Source organism: Vicia villosa, linkage group LG2, assembly GCF_029867415.1.
Source record: "Vicia villosa cultivar HV-30 ecotype Madison, WI linkage group LG2, Vvil1.0, whole genome shotgun sequence".
Taxonomy (NCBI): Eukaryota; Viridiplantae; Streptophyta; class Magnoliopsida; order Fabales; family Fabaceae; genus Vicia; species Vicia villosa.
This window is the reverse complement of record NC_081181.1, coordinates 218,469,261-218,491,401: the sequence shown is the minus strand read 5'-3', so window position 1 is coordinate 218,491,401 and position 22,141 is coordinate 218,469,261. Positions and strand designations below refer to the sequence as shown.

The 22,141-nt window shown below is 31.6% G+C and overlaps 4 protein-coding genes and 1 non-coding gene across 6 annotated transcripts; 3 read left to right on the top strand and 2 right to left on the bottom strand.

Annotated features, from left to right (window-relative positions):
- The first annotated feature begins 2,402 nt into the window (after positions 1-2,402).
- LOC131653951 (uncharacterized) lies at positions 2,403-5,534 on the top strand. Its single transcript, XM_058924302.1, has 4 exons — positions 2,403-2,772; positions 3,663-3,766; positions 4,934-5,063; positions 5,174-5,534. The coding sequence occupies exons 1-4, from the start codon at positions 2,671-2,673 to the stop codon at positions 5,210-5,212; spliced, it is 375 nt and encodes a 124-aa protein (XP_058780285.1). The 5' UTR covers positions 2,403-2,670; the 3' UTR covers positions 5,213-5,534.
- A 1,238-nt stretch (positions 5,535-6,772) lies between these two features.
- LOC131653949 (uncharacterized) lies at positions 6,773-9,560 on the bottom strand. The gene is made up of 7 exons (XM_058924298.1): positions 9,286-9,560; positions 9,134-9,196; positions 8,955-9,041; positions 7,767-8,001; positions 7,543-7,616; positions 7,150-7,245; positions 6,773-7,030 (listed from the first exon to the last, which is right to left on the bottom strand). The coding sequence occupies exons 1-7, from the start codon at positions 9,499-9,501 to the stop codon at positions 6,947-6,949; spliced, it is 855 nt and encodes a 284-aa protein (XP_058780281.1). The 5' UTR covers positions 9,502-9,560; the 3' UTR covers positions 6,773-6,946.
- A 1,480-nt stretch (positions 9,561-11,040) lies between these two features.
- Positions 11,041-11,112, bottom strand: TRNAG-UCC (transfer RNA glycine (anticodon UCC)). Its single transcript has one exon. It is a non-coding gene; the product is annotated as a tRNA-Gly (tRNA).
- Positions 11,113-11,140: 28 nt separating this feature from the next.
- LOC131653950 (dolichol-phosphate mannosyltransferase subunit 1) lies at positions 11,141-14,041 on the top strand. 2 transcript variants are annotated; one of them, XM_058924301.1, is made up of 9 exons: positions 11,141-11,310; positions 11,424-11,545; positions 11,797-11,896; positions 12,034-12,067; positions 12,136-12,212; positions 12,397-12,422; positions 12,496-12,660; positions 12,755-12,897; positions 13,735-14,041. In XM_058924301.1, the coding sequence occupies exons 2-9, from the start codon at positions 11,430-11,432 to the stop codon at positions 13,752-13,754; spliced, it is 681 nt and encodes a 226-aa protein (XP_058780284.1). In that variant the 5' UTR covers positions 11,141-11,310; positions 11,424-11,429; the 3' UTR covers positions 13,755-14,041. The 2 variants fall into 2 exon arrangements, with proteins under 2 accessions (XP_058780284.1, XP_058780283.1); XM_058924300.1 differs by having other exon boundaries at positions 11,153-11,310; positions 12,755-12,869.
- A 486-nt stretch (positions 14,042-14,527) lies between these two features.
- Positions 14,528-17,148, top strand: LOC131653948 (RHOMBOID-like protein 1). Its single transcript, XM_058924297.1, has 6 exons — positions 14,528-15,104; positions 15,472-15,635; positions 15,827-15,990; positions 16,112-16,368; positions 16,577-16,703; positions 16,872-17,148. Exons 1-6 carry the CDS (start codon positions 14,773-14,775, stop codon positions 16,995-16,997), a joined length of 1,170 nt encoding a protein of 389 aa, XP_058780280.1. The 5' UTR covers positions 14,528-14,772; the 3' UTR covers positions 16,998-17,148.
- The last annotated feature ends 4,993 nt before the right edge of the window (positions 17,149-22,141 follow it).

Here is a 22,141-nt window from a genome sequence, read left to right as displayed (position 1 = left end):
TCAGAGAATTGCATCGCAGTAATATAATTTTTTCAATTAGAAGTCAGAAGGAGATATACCTTAAAAATTACACTCAAAACTAATAACTCTGCTTTTGTTGTAGGGAGAGTGATGCTTTATTCCATGTTCACATCCTTGTATTGAACACGTTAAAAAAAAGTCATGATAAAATAAGTACTCAAGAAAATACTAATAAATTTAACTTTTACTTTATATTGCATACATTGACATTATAATAGATATGTTCAATTATTGCTTCAAATGATTATTACACTAAGATTGTTCAAAGAAAATTGCAACTAAGGCTTGTGAAAGAAAGAAAGAAGATTGCTCAGATTAAAAAAGAGTCCATAACCATTCTAAAAAGGCCCAGCTTTTAAAACCTTTTTGACATTGCTTTGATCACTACATCAAAGACAATTTGAGAAGTTTAAATGAATATAGATCAAATATTACTTTGATTGCACAATTAAAAGATACAAATATACTACACTTTAAAAAGTAAGCATAAAAACTACCATTTTCCTTGAAAGGATCACGGAAAAATTCACAAGACTTACATTGATAATCATAGAACATATGGCCTTGCATTTAACCTGCATTCAAGTATCATTTCACGCAAAACACACTCTAATATGTTGTAACATAACTTCGTAAACTCAGTAAACTCACCCCCATGATGCAAAATACACTAAAACCTATTATTCATGACCTATTCAAGCTAGAGAAAGTAGAAAGAATCAATGAGGATAGTGAAGAAACAAACAAATTCTCATTTTTATTAAGTTCAGGTATTCACACCTTTTTGAAGAATGAAGAGGAACAATGGAGCTAAGTAATTGTAGTATTCACCTGTCTTCCTTCAAACGTGTACGTCTTTTAGGAATTTCTTCTTTTGGGAATATGAGTCCAGGGTGTACGACTTAGTCCTCTCTTCTCCTCATATTGCTTGTGCTTTTAAAACCTTTCTGACATTGCTTTGATCACTACATCAAAGACAATTTGAGAAGTTTAAATGAATATAGATCAAATATTACTTTGATTGCACAATTAAAAGATACAAATATAGTAACAACAAGAAAAAAATAATTCTTATTGCAGAATAAATCAAGCAACAATAAGAGATATTACAACACACTACACTTTAAAAAGTAAGCATAGAAACTACCATTTTCCTTGAAAGGATCACAGAAAAATTCACAAGACTTACATTGATAACCATAGAACAGATGGCCTTGCATTTTAACCTGCATTCAAGTATCATTTCACGCAAAACACACTCTAATATGTTGTAACCTAACTTCGTAAACTCAGTAAACTCACCCCCATGATGCAAAATACACTAAAACCTATTATTCATGACTTATTCAAGCTAGAGAAAGTAGAAAGAATCAGTGAGAAAAATGCAGAAACAAACAAATTCTCATTTTTATTAAGTTCAGATATTCACACCTTTTTGAAGAACGGAGATGAATAATGGAGCTAAGTAATTGTAGTATTCATTTGTCTTCCTTCAAACGTGTACTTCTTTTAAGAATTTCTTCTTTTGGGAATATGAGTCCAGGGTGTACGACTTAGTCCTATCTTCTCCTCATAGTGCTCGTGTTTGTTTAACAAAAAAAAAATACTATGATTCAAAATAAACAACAACATATAAAACATATGAAATTACATAATGCCAGTTAGATTGCTATATATATATATATATATATATATATATATATATATATATATATATATATATATATATATATATATATGCATAACTTTAACATTTTTTCTTGAAGTTTAACAAATAGGAACAACTTGACAAACTAAATGGTATTTGAGGAACTAAATATAAAAATGACTTAATATATCTTTCAAAATTTTACAAAAATATTATTATGTACACTTAATTTATAAATTAATATAATATATAAGATTACACTAAAATAGATTAATATAATATGTCTAATACATTTTTCTATAAGCCTTAACTCAACCTATTTTAATTAATAGTTTTTTTTATCAAACCAGTTAGACTAAGTCGAGTTTTAAGTAAACAAATGGGTTGACCTATTTGCATCCTATTAAAAATAAATTTGTATAATTATTATGTCAATAATTAATAAATTAATAGTCAACAATTTTTTTAATTCTCCTGAATCATTCTATCAATTTTTTTTTTATATTATATGATATTTTTTACCCAAAAAACTTCTTATAAGTTTTGAGTATATATGCCCAAAATTAGCCATGTGACTTGTGAGATTGAAAATGATTATTTTATAATAAAAAAAAAAAATTAGTTATTTATCCCCCAAAAAATATGATTAGATATGGAGTAAAAGAGTGCTTATGATATAAATTCAAAATTTAAACACATGATATAAACTCTGATTAGGTTTAATTTTATTTATTTTAATTTGCATCCACTTGACGATGAAATATCAAACTCACATCTGCAATTTTTAACTCTCCAGTCGTCTTCTAAATCTTCACTCTCTCTGTAACTCGCTTCTGTCACTCACCAAACCCTAATTCCCAATTTCACCACTCTCGCCGCAATCTCTCACTATCAGATTCAAAAATCCCAACTTTATATCAATTACGTATTTTCCAGTTATTGATTTCATCTTATATATATTTAATTTAATTTGATTTGATTATTCTCACTCTAATCTCGCGATGAAAGAGGGTAAACTAAATCATCAACTTCAGCACCAGAACGGTCATCTTTCTCCTTTCAAATTCGCCAAATTGCTCGATCCAGAAGCTTCATGGGACAAGGTTTCTGTTTAATTTCTTTTTTCTAATGATGTTATGTCCTCTTGTTGTTCGATCTAATTGAGTTGTTTGCAGGAAATTTGATTAATTTATCACTCAACTAGGGTCTATGTTTAAAACCATTAATTTACTCTAAATTTTTAAATTGAACATTAATTTGATATTTAAAACGGACCTATTTGAGTATGAACTATTAATTGATTATATTTTGGAACAAGTATCAGTGATTTGGATTATTGCTTGTTTGGTTTAGAGTTGGCAGAAAAAAAAAACATGTCCTGAATATGTTCATAGATTCATTAATATTGTTGGATTGAAAGAAACATATAATGCATCATTTAATACTAGTTACTGTTATGTGTTTAGTTAATATGAGTTGTGAGTTTGACAGTGATCTCATGACCCAGATTAAGCATTTAGTTTTGCTGATTTGTTGGAAGTTTCTTCTTTTGGGCTTTAATGCAACATTGTAATACTATTGGATTCATTAGTTTAACATGTTTGCTGGTGGGGTATGGCTAATATGGGCTTTGTGTTAGCCCGTGATCTCATGTTGCATGATCATCCTCTGCTCCAGATTAAGCATTTAGCTTTCGCTGATTTGTTGGGAGTTCAAACTCCCATTTTGATTTTAGTGTAGTTTCTTCCTTTGGGTTTTTATCCCTATTTAATTTATAGAAAAAATACTAGTAATTGTTATGCGTTGTTGTATGTAGTATGTGTTTGATATGCATGTAGCTTCTCTAAATTGAGGAGGGCTTTTTAGAAGGTCAATGATCTGCTTTGTGATAATTTTGCACTCCTCATTTCAGAGGAGCAAATTGCATTGAGTTGATCTCATTGTCCTAATCAGTTTCTTTATTTTTGCCTTTCACCTCCCCAACCCCAAATAGGATCAACTTGGTGATGTATTGCATTGGATTCGACAAGCAATGGGCCTTATATTCGGATTACTTTGGGGCGCCTTTCCAGTGGTGGGAGGATTTTGGTTTATCCTGTAAGTGTTTGTTTTATCAATTGTGTTTGTTCATTTTAAAGTTGTCTATCACTCTATTCCACATGCCATTGCCTTGCCTGATGACTTATTCTTTCCGGAATTCTCATATTGGTTGATGATGTGATATCGTGCATAGACAACTTGATTTATTACTTTGTGCCAACATAATTTGACGTCAATGCAATTTATAAATCTGAAAATATTATCTGAAATATCAATGCTGGAGAAGATTTTATTGGATATATTTGCTCTTACAAGTTGTGATCTCATATTTGCATGACACTTTGAAGTGCATTCTAATACTAATTTTCTGCTCTAAGTACAGGAATTAAGAAACCCCCTATATGTGTGAATTTTAATCAAAACCAGCTCATAAAATAAAAAATAAACCTCTTAAAGAATAGCACAAATTGGTTCTTTTCGTACCATTATGTATGAATATTAATAAATAAGATTAAGTTAGATGGATCGAGTCATATTCTGATAAACTTCTTATTATGGGCAGTTATGGGTACTTTTTGTACTATTATGTATTAGATATATTTTTTTTAAATTGTCGGGACCTTTCTAGGTATACAATTTCTTATCCAACAACTGCTGCTTTGTGAGGTGTTTTTTTTTGTCCAAAGAGAACCCTTACCGTTATCATTTATCTTTCCCAACCCAGATTGAGTGACATTCTTTGCATAAATTGGTTCTTTTTCTACCATTATGTATTAGAAAAATTTATGAATTGTCGAGACCTTTCTAGGTATACCATTTCTTATCCATCAACTGTTGCTTTGTGAGGTGAATTTTTTTGTAAAAAGAGAATCCTTACCTTCATCATTTATCTTTCCCTACCCAGATTTAGGAAAAATCTCTATTTTCCTGTTCTGCTTACCGCCTGTAACATTATTTTCCAATTAAAATATAACTAGTATTGTTTTTCTTACACCTCAAATGTGAGATCTTTGTTTACTAAAAAAAATGTGAGATCTTTACATACAAGTGTGAGGAAGTTAATAATAGTGCACACACTATATTTTTATTGGAAAACATACCACAAATCCACGAGCACTACGTAACTTTATGAGTTTGGTCTTTAAAAGTAACATTGCAATATGGTCTAACACTTCTGCAGTTTTTGATTGTTCCTAAAGTGAAGTTTTTCCGTTTGCATTGCAGCTTTTTAGTTTTGTCCTCCGGGATCATATATGGTTATTATTCAGTAATATTGAAGGTTGACGAAGAGGAATTTGGAGGCCACGGATCTCTCCTCCAAGAGGGGCTTTTTGCTTCTACAACTCTATTCCTGGTAATGTAGTCTATATTACTCTATTAACTGTATAAAATTTTCTATGGCCTCACAAAAATTGCTGGATTTTATTGTTCCACAAGCTGAGCCTGCTTCTCTACTATATGCAGCTTTCCTGGATTCTAGTCTACAGTTTAGCACACTTCTGATTGGCGAGGAACTTGAAGTGTTGCTAATATCTCCAAACGTCTGTGACTTTTAAAAGTTTATATTTGATTTCATGTTGGACCATAGTGTTCTGAAATCAATGAGAAAAATGTGGGTTGTGCGGGTATTTATTTTCTATGTAAACCATTCTGATTTTGTGGAGGATGAATGAATTTGTTGCTGCTTTCCATGATGGCTAGTAGCTGTTCTAGTTAGCATTTCGGGTGACACCAAATGTTTGTGGCAAATTATGGATAGAATTAACGACAAACAAAATTCTGTTAAACTGTTGAATAAAGCTGCTTGCAGGCAAATTCTTCTAAAGGTCATGTTTTGCAGTTGTCAAAATTAGTTCATGCTGTGTCTGTCTCAATATTTTGTCTCATTGATGCCTCAATTAAACACTTGATTAGTGTTGGACTTGAATGGCTTGTTTATAGTCTAAACTTTTTTTTTCCTTTTAAAAATTTGTCTTCATTCTAAATTAGTAATGAAATAGAATACTCGTATAACAATTGTGATGGATAGAGTATGAATGACTAACTAGGAAGAAAATGTTAGATCTATTTGTGAAAGTTGTAAAAAGAAAATAGTGAAGAAAATATTCAATCTATATAAAAGGCTTCTTCTAATGTACACAAGTAAATGTTAAATGGTGCACAACTTTTTCCACTATAAAATTGAAGTGATCCACCAATTTACTCACTTTTTGTCTCCCTCCCCCTCTCTCACCACCCTCTTACTGCTACGGCCTATTGTCACTTTCTGTTTCACACTCTCCTCTATTATCCAATCCTTTTTATCCTCACTTTAAATCCACCTATTGCAATAATAATATAAAACTTCCCTTTGTAAGAGTTTAGTATTCAATGAGTTTTACTTCCCTGTCGATTGATTTTTGTGAGATAAATTTCATATGGGTGCTCAGTGTGAGAGGAAATGAAAGCTCCCATTGTGTTCTCGATGCCATTGGTGACGAACCCATCTCCAAACGAAAATTAAAGCTATTTGATCCCGAGTTTTAAACAAGTTAATAATGAAAAGAACAAATTTGAAATTTAAGTATACTTGGATGAAATGGTAAATGATCTATTATCTATTACCTATAGGTTCTGAGTTCAAATTGCCAGGGAGGAGTACAAAGGATGGTAAAACACTCCCTCAACAATAAAAAATATCAAATTTAAAGTAGAACCAAATCACCAAATTAAAAATTCTTTTGACTGTCTACAATTTTACAATTGTAAACTTATCAAACAATATATTTTCATACTTCAATATGCAATAAATGCCAATTTAAAAGTAGGCAATAGTATCCACTAAAGAACAAGAGAAAGGAAATTTATCACAAATAAGTGGTCCAAATTTGAAGTCCAAAATTGAAATCCTTTTGATTTGAACTAGTGTATGAGGAACCAATGGTGACATCTTGAAATGATTGGCTTTCAAGTTGCTTTCAGGAGACCAATTTGGTATTTTGCGACCGTTGTACTTTATTTTTTTTACCTTTCATCTCCAACATTACATTTCAATATCTATAATCATTCGGAAAACTACAACTGTTAACAATGAAAAAACATAATAAAATCAAATAAATCAGGCGTCCAATGATTGACATTATCAACTCCTTTCTTTCTAGCTAGAAGTGTACAAGTTGGCTTAACAGACAGAAACTGTTTTAAACTAAACAGAAGTTTCTTGTATTTCTTTCCTTATCCTTAATATTTTCAGAAAATTTACAGCTCCCTTTGGCGTCTGGATTTGCGCACAAGGTAAATCCGCCCATAAACCCATTGTCTACCAAATCTTGAAGTTGATTGCTGCATATGATAACATCACGTGTTATAGAGAAGAGAATAGCTCTTGCAATTCTTGCATTGCACTGTATATTTCTATACTCAATAATATTTGAAATCAAATAGCAGCCTAATTTTATTACCTCGATTTCAGTGCGAAATTCCAATAGGCATTCACACACATGGCACTTTGCTCTATGAGGTGAGTTAGCGTTGTCTGTTTTTACAAATGCAAATACCTGAAAAATAATCAAACTCATTGAGACACTTTGCAATAGCTTATGAAAATAGTTTATGATATGTTATGTCCCTTAGTTGTTTTTAACTTATTTCCGTAAGTATCTCCAAGTAGCTAACTGTCATAGATTAATTTTAGATAATTCTATAAAGTTCAATCTCACTCAAATTTCAATAGAACAAAGATCTGGTATATACAATAAGATAATTGCTTATTGAATAAGTGTTTGTTAAATTGTGTATCCAAACAAGATCATTAGTCAAAGACACCATGCAATGGTTGAGGGGCTATGACTAACCTCTTCTGCACAATTTGGACACGAACCCTTTAGTGCTGCCAAGTCGTTCCTCCATAAGCCTTGAAGAACTTTAACTGTAAAAACGGGAACTTAAATAACATACAAATACAGAAGCACATCGACATTGAAATGAACTAATCAAAAATTTTGTTGTTCCAAAAGTTTGTATTGAGAATTCTATCAATTGAACTAAAGAAAGGTTTTTAGCAGGAAAAGAATTTTACCTGAAGCTGAAGCAACTGGATATCCTATGACAAAACCGAGTGCCATGAAGATAATGGTATTCACCATGAAAAGAAACCCTAGTTCTGATCCTCGGCTACCATATAATCCTGAGTTAAATGCATTTTGATGAGCCAAGCTGATGGTGTAAAATATTGGTCCAATACAAGCTGAGCTACCAATTGCAAAAAAGAGAGTCCATGTACTCGCCAATGTAAAAACCATAGATAGATCTTCCTGCCCTACATCCACATCATTCAATATTAAGGTGAAGAAACCGATAATAGAGAAAGAAGAGAAGGAAAAAGGTGTAGAGGAACCTTAACACTCAAACCAGATGAATATACTATCAGTATGTCACAAAACATGTAACAACTAGAGATATACAACAGAAATAGCACATATCACAAAACTGACATGAAATGAAAATAGCACCTTCTCAAAAACAAAAACACAGAAACAACATCAACAACCAAGTTTTATCCTATTAAGTGGGGTCGACTACATGGATCAACTTTCTCCATAATGTTCTATCTAGATCCATATGTTTCTATCCAAATCGTTCATTTCGAGATCTTTCTTAATAATTTCTCTTATAGTCTTTCTAGGTCTTTCTCTTCATTTAATATACTCTCCTTACCACCGAAGCTACAAGCCTTCTTTCTACATGCCTAAACCACCTAAGTCTATTTCCCACCATCTTCTCTACTATAGATGCTACTGTGCTACCCCAACAATCTGTCTAACATTTTCATTTCTAATCATATCTTGTATAGTCTTACCAAACATCAAAAGCAACATCCTCATCTCTGCTACACTTACTTTATTCTCGTGTTGATTCTTAACTACCAACAAAAACACAGAAACATGAATATTATATAACTATCAGAATTTGTTACTGAACCCAACTCAACCAGACAAAATCAATTTCAAGATGAGCGATACCTATTCTTCATAAACTCTTTTTAGGTCTTATCTATAATCAGTGCAGCATTTGAATTTTTCTCAATAACAACTTTGTCAGACACATCAAAAGTCAATAAGGAGTAACCCAACATCATTCTTTCCAATTCGAATTCTTAACATTATTAAGAGCACCATGCAACCACAACTAATGTATCAACAACTGAAATTGGCGAATTTTCATGAATATGATGTCATAGCTAGAATAAACTTGTGAAGAAAATTACCTCAGCATCAGCATAAGTTGATTGCCTCCTGATACTGCATCGAGGATACTTCACAACTGATTTTGAACCATACCACTTAAGCTTCAACTGTTTCATAATAATGAGTAAGATTCGTAAGAGCAGTGTAAATATAACAACAAGTTAAGAAACATAAGTGATGAATTGATGAAGAAAGATACCTCAACTCTATCAAACATGTCATCAAGTATCAAAGGCTCTCCTCTGTAATATGCATCTCTTGCCTATAACCAAACACCACCATGTTAAAAACACCTTGAACAACTTCAAAAACCAGAAGCAGAGTTATGGAAAAAGTGAAGACTGAAATTACCTGAGAATAAAGAGCTTCAAGGGTCTCTTTGGTGGCGGTTTGAAGAGGACCGACATATATACAAGATGGACCATGAGGACGGTCGTCGCAGGTTGCAGAGATCCGAAGAGAGATTGAAGAAGAAGAAACAGTGCGGTTGGTTTTGATTTTGGATAATTGTAGCACCGTCCATCCACCCAAAGCGGTGTTGCTGCTCGTGCTTGCCAACATATTCATCCCAATTTTGGACCTTGTTTCTTTCTTTCTGATTTTGATATTATATATGTTAGAAGCAAACAAACTTTGTGTCTTAAAACTTCACGTTACTATATTTTTTATGTCTATCTCTTCTTTCTTCTAATTTTCTAAGTATGTTAAAAATAGCTTTTTCTATTTGCTTTTGAGAATTTCTTTACCCACCCTATGAGCATCACCCCAAGCGAAAATCCCATTTTACCCCGCTTCGGAAATGCATTTCCAAAATATTTTTTTTTCTATATTTTTCCAGACTTCGGAAGTTCATTTCCGAAAAAATCTTAAAAATTAGAATTTTGACTAATTCGGAGATGCATCTCCGAAACAAAAAAAAAATCTAAAAAAATTCCAAAAATTAATTTTAGGATATTAATTAATTCACATATCATAAATTTGATATAATTTATGAGTAATGAATAATAATAATTATATATTTTGATATAATTTATGAGTTATAAATAATAGTTATTATATATTTCTATCCTGATTCATATTTTAAAATTTAAAATAATTTTTTATTAAAAAAATTAAAATAATTTCAAGTTATAATTTTTTATTTATATATTTATAATAATTATTATATATTTATAAAAAAATTAAAAAAATAGTGTTTTAATTTATATATTTATATAATAATTATAATAATTATTATATATTTATAAAAACTATTATATATTTATATATTTATATATTTATATAATAATTATAAAAATTAAAAAATGAGTGTTTTAATTTATAATAATTATTATATATTTATATATTTATATAATAATTATTATATATTTATATATTATATATTTATATATTTCACTTACAAAATTAATAATTATAATTATATATTTATATATTTCTATTCTGATTCATAATTAAAAATGAGTTATAATTTTTTATTTAGTTTAAAAAAATTAGAAAAAGATTTTGTCTTAATTTTATTTAATGAATAAATTTTATATTTAATTTTATATAATTCAAAATTTACTTATGAAATTAAGATGTTTTTGATTTGTATAAGTTAGTAAAATAATTTTAACTTTAAAATTGTTTAGGAAATTTTGATTCACCTTGATTTTATTGATTCATCTTCTCCATTTTATTGATTCACTTTCATTTTATACCTATTAATTGTATTGATTCACCTTGATTTTAATTTTTTAATAATTATTGAATTCTTTCGGAAGTGTATATCTGAAAAATTCCAAGACCAATTTGGTCTTGAAATATTTCGGATATGCATCTCCGAAAACACCCCCTCTCTCAAAAAGGGATGTTTTTGAAAATGCATCTCCGAAAATTCAAAATAATATTATTTTATAGCGTGAATACAAGGATGTGTGACTAAATCTAATGTAGGGTGGTAAACGAACATTTCTATCCCGTTTATGCTGCCTTGAAAAAGTTCGAAAAACGTATGGGGAAGAGTTTAAACCACACATATAGATATTAATCTCACCGGTCCTAACTTTGGAATTTGAATTTAGTATGTAAAATTAATATTTCAGAAAACAATGAAAATTGATAATTTGCGTTTGCCGGGAGTCGAACCCGGGTCTATTGCTTGGAAGGCAATTATCCTAACCGTTGGACTACAAACGCCTGTTGAAAGAAGTTTTCATATTACATTTCTAGAGCTCAATACATTTTCTGAAGCAAGTAAAAGCAACAACTCCACAAAAAAAAACTCAAGCTACTTCACCCCTGCGTTGTATCTATCAGAAAGAAACAAATCAGAGTATCGGTGAACTCAACTCGCCGGAAACCACCATCGAAATCGGTCGCCGACTACCATAAACAGTGAGAAACTCCGTCCATTTTTCCATTTCTTACTATTTTACTCTTTCTCATACGATTCCGCTATTGCGCGCTAAAATGTCACCATTAATTGATATGATTTGTTCCAATTTCAGATTAGAATGGATGAGCAGCATCAGAATCAGAATCAGAAAAACAAATACAGTATAATTGTTCCTACCTATAATGAACGACTCAACATCAGTCTCATTCTTTACCTTATATTCAAGCACCTTTCGTAATTTCTACATCTCTTCAATCTTTCTCTTCTATGTTAACCCTAATTTAGTGTATAATGCAAATCTTATATTATGTCAATCATTACGAAACAAATTTCGGTTTGCTCGAATTTCGCATTGTTATAGCAGGTTTTTTGATGACATTTTGCAGTAAATAGCATACACAGAACAATAGTGATTTGTTCGAATTCTGTTACACTATAGCACTACTTTACAACATTGACTAAACTTCTTTTTATTGGTCTTATAGAGATGTTGATTTTGAAGTTATTGTTGTGGATGATGGAAGTCCTGATGGTACTCAAGATGTTGTAAAACAACTGCAGCAGGTCTATGGAGAAGATCGGATTGTAAGCATTTGCATTCACTATTTGAATTTTCATGTGTAAATTAGCGACTAGTAATTTGTGACCTATTATGGTTTTTGAGATTTATCTCGCTCCTTTTGTATTGTTTAGAGTAACCATGCTTATTCTTGTGGTTACAGTTGTTGAGAGCCAGACCTAAGAAGATGGGTTTAGGTATGTACCTGATAGTTTTAGTAATTGGTCTTTGATAAAAACTGGCATTTGATGTGATTATTTTGCAGGAACGGCTTATATTCATGGCTTGAAGCATGCGTCTGGAAATTTTGTTGTCATTATGGATGCTGATCTATCACACCATGTAAGTTATTCAGTTCACTTGTTGACAATAGGTTGCGGTTATGGATAAAGGTTGAATTTGAAAAGGAATAAAAAATTAACAAGACTTGGATGGACTTTGAGATTTTTAGTTGAGAATTTGTAAGTTGCAGCATTGTGTTTTTATTTCATTATTCTTTTTTCTGACCTGTCTAGTTGTTCTGCAGCCAAAATATTTGCCTGGCTTCATTAGGTAAGAAAAGCTTTCAATAGTGTCTTTGTTTTTATTGTTATTTGCCACAATTTAACTCTTATTGTTTTTTCAGAAAGCAGTTGGAAACTAGTGCTGATATAGTCACTGGGACTCGTTATGTTAAAGATGGTGGTGTGCATGGATGGAATCTTATGCGGAAACTAACAAGCAGAGGAGCTAATGTTCTTGCACAAACACTTTTATGGCCCGGTGTGTCAGATTTGACAGGGTCTTTTCGGTATAGAGCTCGATAGTGGATATTAAACAGTTTGGATAGTGTTGTTGTTCCCATGTTTACTGGTTAGAGATTGATGTATTGTTGTTCGTTGTAGACTTTATAGGAAATCAGCGCTCGAAGATATCATTAGTTGCTGCGTTAGTAAGGGATACGTCTTTCAAATGGAGATGATAGTACGGGCATCTAGAAAAGGGTACCATATTGAAGAGGTGCAATTGCTTAATTCGGGAACTTACGGTTATTCTTTATGCGAACTTGGTTTTTATTTTGATTTCATAAGCTCATGAACTTGGCTGTAGCATTGATCATCACTATATGGGCCTCCATTTATAATAGTACATAAGTTGATATACCTGGTGTTTTTTTCTTTTTCTTTTTTTGATTTATAACGTGTAATACCTTTTATTCATAAAATTGTAAATTGAATGTTGGAACACCATTTTTAATACTGTATGAGTTATTATTGGCTACAGCTTACAAATGCCTGCTGGTGGAATCTAGAAATGTTTTGCCAATGCACATACACCCCTAATCCTGTGACTTCGGTTGACCCAGGAAATTGCCTTGAGTCAATTATTATTGATCACATGTATGTGCTAGTCTGTTGATGCAATCAACATGCATTTTCATGCAGCCATTCTAGTATCCATATGTTGAACATAAGCTGTAGCTGTAGCCGTGGCTTTACTTTCTCCCTATTTTTTCAAATTACTGACCCCGTTGCTGATAAATTCAGTTTTGTATGACATATTATTAATCCGAAGGATGTGTTTGATATTAACATTGGCAATTTGAATGACAGTCATACTCATACTCTCCTGTGCTTTGTAGACCGTCTGAAATGATAATTATTCACTCCGTATTTAAATCTATTTATGCATATATATCAGGAGAGCATTTGAATACTTGATGGTTTAGCTTTTCTTTTTCTCTATAGTGTTTGTTAAATCCTCATTTCTTTCTCAAATACTTGTAGAGTAGATGGCTTAGAGTTCTTAGTGAAATTACCCTGTTCAAGCTTACACTTTGTTCATTATTCACTTTGTAACTTACCTTAGTTTCACATGTGTGCAGGTTCCAATCACATTTGTTGATAGAGTATATGGAAGTTCAAAGCTTGGTGGATCTGAGATTGTTGAATACTTAAAAGGCCTAGTATATCTTCTGATGACAACATAAAAAGATAAATGATAATAACTCATGTATGTCTTTCAGTTTGGCAAAAACTCGATAGACATTGTAGTTCAATATACAACAAGTTTGGTTGCTAGAATCTTCATAGTCTGCGTTTTTGAGTTTTGTAGGAGGCATCTTATTCAATAACCCAAGTTTATAACCATTGGAAAATATCCATGATTAATTTATTTTGGTTTAGCTGAAAGTGTGACTTACTTTGATCTATTTTCTGGTTTTTCCTTTCTGTCACCAAACAATAATACGCGACTCATTCTAACAGGAAATACAACTTCTCAGTCTAGAAGATTTCTTTTAACATTGCTTGAATGAATGTTTATTGTTTATATTCGATAACAATGAACGTTTTATGATGCAAAAAGGACCATATAATTTCTTTAATTACCCTATAATTTATTAAATTTCATATAAAATGTAAATATATATAGTTTTTAAATTTGTTCAACTATCCGTATTAAATATTTTTGAATTAGATAAATGATAGATTAAAAATTATAACATCAAACAGTAATTTTGTTAATAGTAGTGAATAAAATTTGAAGGTTTTTTTGTGTGTTTGTAATAGTGACTTAAAAAAGTGCTTTATTTTTGTTATATAATAATAAATTATTCTTTTACTACCTTATAAAGAAGGCGTATAAAAATAAAATAGAAATAGTGTGTTGAGTTAATTAGGTGGCGTGGGAAGGTAAACAATTCCTGTCAAAACCAAACAGACCCTACGACAAACAAACAACATTAAACACACATGCAAAAACAAACCAATTCCTAACTTTGCTGGGTCTTGTTTTCTCAACTTATTCAAACCCGTTTCCAAATCTATATACACGGAGATAAAAATTCATTTTCAATCCTTTTTACCAAAATGTGTTAGAAACCTGAAATCTCTGCCAAAAAGGGTAAAAGGGTCACATCATAATGGGAGGAGGTAGGGACCCACATGGTGGTAACGTCGAGGTTAACATTCATTCCCACCGTGACGATTCCGCCGTCCATAATGGTCATGGACGTGGGTCTCAACCGTCAAATCCTCCTGCCATTCATGATCGTGATTTCAGGCTGTTTGATCGATGGTTCCCATGGTTGGTTCCAACCTTTGTGTTTGCTAACATTGTTCTGTTTATTGTTACCATGTATGTTAATGATTGTCCTAAGAATTCCTTTAATGGTTCATGTGTTGGTTCTTTCCTTGGAAGATTCTCCTTTCAGCCCCTCAAAGAAAATCCCCTCTTTGGTCCTTCTGCCACTACGTGAGTTTTCATCTCATTCTACTTGATATTATCTCTGTAGCACCGACACTTCAGATTACAGCAATGTTTGGTGTCTGTCAGGACTCCGACATATGTGATTAAATTCAATTAATTCACTTTTTGAAATTATTATCGGAGGTGTAAGTGCCGTGTCTGGTGTCTGCGTTGGTACTTCGTAGAAAACGACATACTATTAATTAAGTCATGTATAATTGAAATTTCTGAAATTTGTATAATTGAGAGCTTTCAATGGAAATGATGTTTTTGCAATAGCTAGCGGATAGTACTAAAGTTTCTTGTAGGTAGATATATCTAATTTGGAGATTTTTGAGATGTGATGCTGAAAGTTATTTACTAACATTTTCAGATTAGCGAAGATGGGTGCTCTAGTAGTAGATAAAGTGGTTGTCGAACACCAAGTTTGGCGCCTTCTCTCTTGTATATGGTTGCATGGTGGAGCTATCCATGTACTTGCTAACATGTTAAGTCTTGTTTTTATTGGAGTTCGGCTTGAACAAGAATTTGGATTTGGTATGGTTCTGGTAATTATCCTTGTATTGTTCAAGTATATTATTATATGATTTATATCTATAGTGACCAACAATGCTCAAGTATATTTGTGTATATTCATTGTTTTGTTACAAAGATGTTATGGAAGAAGTTTCATTTTAGTCCTATCTCAGTTGTAGATTGTAATTTCTACGTTGCATGTTTTTCTGCAGTTAGAATTGGGATTCTGTATGTGGTATCTGGTTTTGGAGGGACTTTGCTGTCTGCTCTATTCATACAATCGGGTATCTCAGTTGGCGCTTCTGGTGCATTGTTCGGCTTACTTGGAGGAATGCTCTCCGAGATTTTGATAAATTGGACAATATATGCCAATAAGGTGAAAGAACCATCACACATGTACAATTCAATTTCAACAGTGCTTCCTGATAAATGATATGTTTTGTCTTTGCGCCGCAGTCGTTTAATTTCTTTCGATTTTGTCTTGTGTTGTTTTTCAGTTGGCTGCATTGTTGACTCTAATAGTCATTGTCCTAATCAATTTAGCTGTTGGAATTCTTCCACATGTGGACAATTACGCTCATCTTGGAGGATTCGGTTCCGGGTTTCTTCTTGGATTTGTCCTTCTTATTCGCCCACAGTTTAAATGGATTAGCCAGAAAAGATCTCCCGCTGGATTTGGGCCTTCTGTAAAACATAAACACAAATCTTATCAATATGCACTTTGGGTTTTGTCTTTCGTAATACTTGCTGCAGCGTATGTTCTCTTTAGTTTTCTTTCTTTCTTTTGCGTATATCCATTTTATTTTCTTAGCGATATGATTGCATTAATACCAATGAGTACGTATTTTGGTAGGATTAGAACTTTGATACTCTTCGTTGCAAAAAATTTGCTCGGAGATTGAATTAATGTTATTTGCTTATAAAATACTACTATTTAATATAGTTTTGGATAATTTTGACAGATTGATCGGGGGGTGTGTTTTGCTCTTTCAAGGTGTTAACTTGAACGAACGTTGCTCGTGGTGTCATTTTTTAAGTTGTGTTCCAACCTCAAAATGGAGTTGTCAAGAACCTAAGCTTTATTGTGAGGTGAGTACTCATTTATTGTGTATCACCCATCAATTTATTCTATTCTATTTCCTAGTTGCTAGAGCTATAAGCTAGTAGAGTTAATTAGGTGACTTGTATGCGAAGAAAAAGTACTATTTTGTTCAATTCAAAATATTTAAATTGTTTTTGATACAATATTCTATGCAGACGATGGAAATCGGAAATCAAGTTAACATCACATGCATGAGCAATGGGAGAAGTGACATTTATCCTCTGTCAAGTACTAGCTCTTCTGAAATGCAACAACTTTGTTCGCAACTTTGCCGGGGATAGATAGACCGATACACATGTAACATTTCTTGAAGGGACGACATTGAACAACTTGTGTATATGATTCATACTTGGTAGTGCAGATAAATTCTTTCTTTTTATGATTGTTATGCCAGACATCATGAGTATATATTGTTTTCAATGATATTTTCTATATCCTTAGAGCATGAAATGATGTCAGCTATTATTATTCTTGTGTAAAAGAGAGCAAAGGAATGGATGTTGTATTTGGTTAAAGAAGTAAAAAAAAAAGTTCAAAAATTGTAAATAATGTCAGAGATTAAGGATGTGTAATTCTAAATATTATAGGTGCCACTATTTTTAGTAGTAAAAGACCTAACTAGTGAATTTCTTCCAAACTTTATGAAACTGATGGTGCATATGGGGTGGAAATAGAAACCAGTGTAAATTGGGGTTTAGAATTCATATGCTTGGTCTTAGAGATGTGGCACAGGCCCAAATAAACAGGCAAAGGGGATTTTTAAAAAAAAAAATACCTGTATGCCTTTTTAGAGATCCTTGGCGAAAACTCAAAAATACCACAACATTGGGATATGCATATTCGAATTCACCAAATTATATGTTTAAAGGGGTATTCAGATATGCATGTCCGAAATAACCTTTTTGTTGAGATAAGGAGGGTTTTGCATGTGCATCTTCGAATTAATCCCATAATTTATGTTCAGAGTAGAGCTGTCAATATGGGCTATCCGGCCCATATGGGCTTCAGGCTTTTTAGGGCTGGGCCCAAAAAACCCATTTTAAAATGGACTCTAATTTTACTACCCAGGCCCGGCCCGGCCCTATATGGGCTGTGGGCTACCCGGCCCTAAATGGGCTTCGGCCCTAAACGGGCCCATTAATATAAAAAATTAAAAATTTCTCCTTATTTTTGTAAGTAACCATATAATTGCATGCAAGAATACATATATATATATATATATATATATATATATATATATATATATATATATATATATATATATATATATATATATATATATATATATTAAATTTTATATCCAAAATTATAATTTCTAAATAATCCATATAAGTTAATAATTAAAATGTAAAACAACACATTAACTTAATTTAAACTATCCAAAATACATCACAAATTATATAATGTAGCACAAATAATTAAATAACTTGTTCCAACAAATTTTAAATTATAAATATTCATGACAATTATAATTTTATGATAATTATAACAAGAAAATGTTATAAATTTTTATAATAATTATAATTAGGAAAGAATAAATTTTAGTTATATTAAAAATATTTAATTTTTTTGGGCCGGTGGGCTACCCATGGCCCATACGGGCCGGCCCATATTTTTTAGGATTTTTTAGGGCCGGGCTAAAAAAGGCCCGGATGTAAATGGGCTCGAAAAATGAGGCCCAGGCCCTAAAATTTTTCGGGCCAAATGGGTCGGCCCATGGGCTTCGGCTCATTTTGACAGCTCTAGTTCAGAGGGTTTCCAGAGTTGCATATCCGAATTGGTTTAAATTTATATTTTGGGAGAACCCTTCATTCTATCTTTTCATGGACTTGAGGGTTAGGTATACGCAGTAGAGTATTTTTTTTATTGATGTAATTATTTTACATTCCATAATTTTTGAAAAATTTATGTATTATTTTTCGGTATTTATGAACAATTCATTGTTATATTCGTATCATTTTTTGTTTGCGTGTTTATTACCGTTTTAACTGAATTACGTATTAAATTTGTGTTTATTATGCATCGGCATTGATGTTTTTTTTAAAAAAATACCATAAACAAATCTTTGTTTTTGGCTACCATTCTGTCTAGTGTTTCAGATATGCATATTCGAAACACCTATTCTCACATCTTTAGAATATTTTTAAAAATGCATTTCCGAAATAATTTTTCTAAATTATTTTATAGTGCGTATGAATATATCTTTAAATGACAAATTGAAGTTTTCAGAGATTTGGTTCATCCCATAAAAGTGTATTAAGAAATCCTGGCAAATTGTACCTTTAAAAGTCCAACTCCACAGTATTATAACCACAATGCATATATGAATGCAATCTTATCAAATTACATTTGGAACTCTTTTTAGTTATATGTAGATTGGGTTTACTGAGATTAATTAAGGTCAGCAGGGCTTAAGTTTCTGGGACTAATTAGGGTCAGCAGGGCTTAAATTAATGATTTTTACATTTTAACATATTAATGTGTTTATATAGATATAAGGGCAGAGGGAGCCATAACTAGAGTTGTTAAAATCGATCCATCATTGCGGATCGAGTCGTAAAATGTTTTTTAAAAAAACATGACCATGTCTTATTGGGTCAGTCCATCGGACCCGTGTTTTCATGGTCGGGCCAAGCGGGCTTTGGACTGACCCATTAAAAAAAAAATTTATTAAATTTTGAGGAAAAAATATTGAGATAAAATATGATTGCATAAATGTGTTTTTATATGATAAAGAAAAGTTAAAGAGAATAAAGATATATTTTCAAGATTATGTGATAAAGGAAATGGTTGTGAGGTGAAGAGAAAATTTGATAAGTATCGGTGATAATATTAAGTTACTTTATACTTTTACATGGATGATTTTGTGGTATATATATATATATATATATATATATATATATATTTGTGGATAAATATTTTAAGCATCACTTATATACGTTTATGATGACTCTCTATTTATGTTGTGTTGCATTATTCATTACATCTCTTTTTATAAAATTAAAACTATAATATTGAAATAAGGGCCGGACTGGCCCATCAGGCCGCACGGGCCTTAGAAAAATGAGTTGAACTCATTTTATGTAGCCCATTAAGCAATTAGGATGGGTCAAGCCAACCCGTTTAAACATATTGATCCACCAAACCGAAGCGGACTGGAACGGACCAACCTATTTGACAGCTCTACCCATAACACACCTCAACTTTATACTGTAAAGTGGTAAAGATTAAGTTTTCTTTTTACACAAGGGCATGAATTTGACTCTAATTTCACCAATTTTGTATTTTTTTCCTTCAAAAAAGTGTTGTTTTATGGAGTTGAGCCATCATTTTAAAGGAAATTTAAACATAGAATAACTATCATACTACTAACAATTTATCTTAAAGGTACAAAAGTGAAAGGTTGGTGATGAGATGTATTCTTGAAATGAACATAAATTTATCAATTCAAACAAATGAACATAAATTTATCTTATTTCATCGATCTAAACATAGTCTTAAATTCTAACACAAAGTTAAAAAATTGAATCGTACCATAAAAATTACTCTCAATTATAAACATATCTTTGGATCACATATACATTTATCAATGTGTGACTCTTAATATATTTTATCATGTCCAATCCCATGGAATTCGATAAATGAATATAAATGGTAAATAACCCAATAATAAAATCTGATAACCAGATGATTCAAATATGAAAAAGTACAATATTATATACATTTTACAAAGGATAGCCTTAAATATTCAAAAGTACAATATTTTATTAGCATTTGAAAAATTAAGTATGCATAAGTTCTGAATTAACTATGCCTATGAACACCACACACATGAAATAATTATATATGTGAGCTTAGCAAGAAGATGAACATAGATATGGCAGTAGGTTGAATGATTAAATATGCAACATGTCCCTACCACAAATTCTCATCCACTCTTTACTAGCATTCCAGATTGTGTGGCCCCATTTTCTGATCAATAGTGCTTAAATATGATACCATGGTCGTTGGTACTTCTTGTATACTCAAGTATGGCAGTTAGGAATAATTAAGAAAAAGACAATAAAGATGGAAGTTGCTTGCTTCATAATCTTAGGAATCCAAAAAAGAGAAATAAAAGGAAAAGAAAAAAACAAAAGTGACATGACATGATACGTCCTAAGTCCTTAGGCATGAGAACAGGAAAAGTGGGGGCAATAGCAAATTGCTTGCTTAAGAAAACTCATTCAACTTTGCAACGAAATTAAAGTATTGTCTGTTGATTTGTGGGCATGTCGAACCTGACACATAATTGATACTTAAATGGTCCAATGTTAAATTAAGAGCTAGGATTGGTTGTGATCATTGTATGTGTGCAGCATGCATATAGCCACTACATATCGTAGAGATCATATTCATAGCACTTTTCAGCAACTTCTTGATTAATTTTTCAACATAATTATAAATTCATTTTGCTGACAAAGATGATTGATTAACCAGAGGAGGATATGAGTGATGATAAGAAGAAGAACTATTATTTATAAGAATAATTGATAGAGAAGAAATTGATCAAAGTGATTGTGTGTGATACAATGTATTGTATAGGTTTAATATATTTTTGACCCCTTAACTTAATTTAAGGTTTTGTTTTAGTCCTTTATTTAATAAATCTTACATGTTAATCAAATCATTCTTAGTTAAGCTGTTCTTTTCGGTTAAATTTTGTGAAAAAACATTAAGTTGTGGTTGTAATGAGGTAAGAATTTAATTGATATTATGTTATTAGAAACAAATTTTCTTTTTATTTATTTTAAAGTTATTATTTGTAATCAAACAATTGAACAATAATGAATCCTAGTAATCTCCACATTCCAAAATCACCCGTTAAATTTTCTCTCTTGCACCGCTATCATAATTCTCTTTCCTTCATTAGATCTGTTGAAATAGAAACTACTAGATGGAAAATTGTTTTGCATGTCTATATGGTATGACAATTCAAACTAATATCACTTGAGTGTTTATGTATTGAGACTTTTTATGATATGTGAAATCATGCAAAGTTTCAAAAACTTGAATAGGATGAAAACTTGTAAAAATAATGTTTGAATTGTGTAAAAATAATTTGAAAGAGATGAGTTTCATTTTATGATGTATAGTGCATTATATACACCTCTAGAAACCTCATGGAAGGATGAATAAGTTTGAAAAGGTTCTATGAAGCATTGTCATGATAGTCACGAGTTACGGCCCCTCCCGCCGCCTGAGTGTTTTGATGAGACCCCCATGTGTTTATTTTCGTCCATAATGTCTGTACACTCTAAAGATTCCCAAAGCCGACTTAGTATTCGTACGAAGAATACCCATGGAAGCAAGAGGATGATGTATATGTGCAATGTATATGTGCAAGAGGTCGAATGTAACTATTACTCGGGACCGGGCGATGACA

Excerpts from the sequence above, each read along its gene's own strand:
- LOC131653949 (XM_058924298.1), bottom strand. The coding sequence starts at position 9,501 with ATGAATATGTTGGCAAGCACGAGCAGCAACACCGCTTTGGGTGGATGG. Across the intron at positions 9,197-9,285 it reads TTGAAGCTCTTTATTCTCAG|GCAAGAGATGCATATTACAG; the intron begins GTAATTTCAGTC and ends GTTTGGTTATAG. Across the intron at positions 8,002-8,954 it reads CAACTTATGCTGATGCTGAG|GAAGATCTATCTATGGTTTT; the intron begins GTAATTTTCTTC and ends GATGTAGGGCAG.
- LOC131653948 (XM_058924297.1), top strand. The coding sequence starts at position 14,773 with ATGGGAGGAGGTAGGGACCCACATGGTGGTAACGTCGAGGTTAACATT. Across the intron at positions 15,636-15,826 it reads TGAACAAGAATTTGGATTTG|TTAGAATTGGGATTCTGTAT; the intron begins GTATGGTTCTGG and ends GTTTTTCTGCAG. Across the intron at positions 16,704-16,871 it reads AACCTAAGCTTTATTGTGAG|ACGATGGAAATCGGAAATCA; the intron begins GTGAGTACTCAT and ends TATTCTATGCAG.
- LOC131653951 (XM_058924302.1), top strand. The coding sequence starts at position 2,671 with ATGAAAGAGGGTAAACTAAATCATCAACTTCAGCACCAGAACGGTCAT. Across the intron at positions 2,773-3,662 it reads CAGAAGCTTCATGGGACAAG|GATCAACTTGGTGATGTATT; the intron begins GTTTCTGTTTAA and ends AACCCCAAATAG. Across the intron at positions 5,064-5,173 it reads CTTCTACAACTCTATTCCTG|CTTTCCTGGATTCTAGTCTA; the intron begins GTAATGTAGTCT and ends TACTATATGCAG.
- LOC131653950 (XM_058924300.1), top strand. The coding sequence starts at position 11,430 with ATGGATGAGCAGCATCAGAATCAGAATCAGAAAAACAAATACAGTATA. Across the intron at positions 12,423-12,495 it reads TATTTGCCTGGCTTCATTAG|AAAGCAGTTGGAAACTAGTG; the intron begins GTAAGAAAAGCT and ends TTGTTTTTTCAG. Across the intron at positions 12,870-13,734 it reads AAGGGTACCATATTGAAGAG|GTTCCAATCACATTTGTTGA; the intron begins GTGCAATTGCTT and ends ACATGTGTGCAG.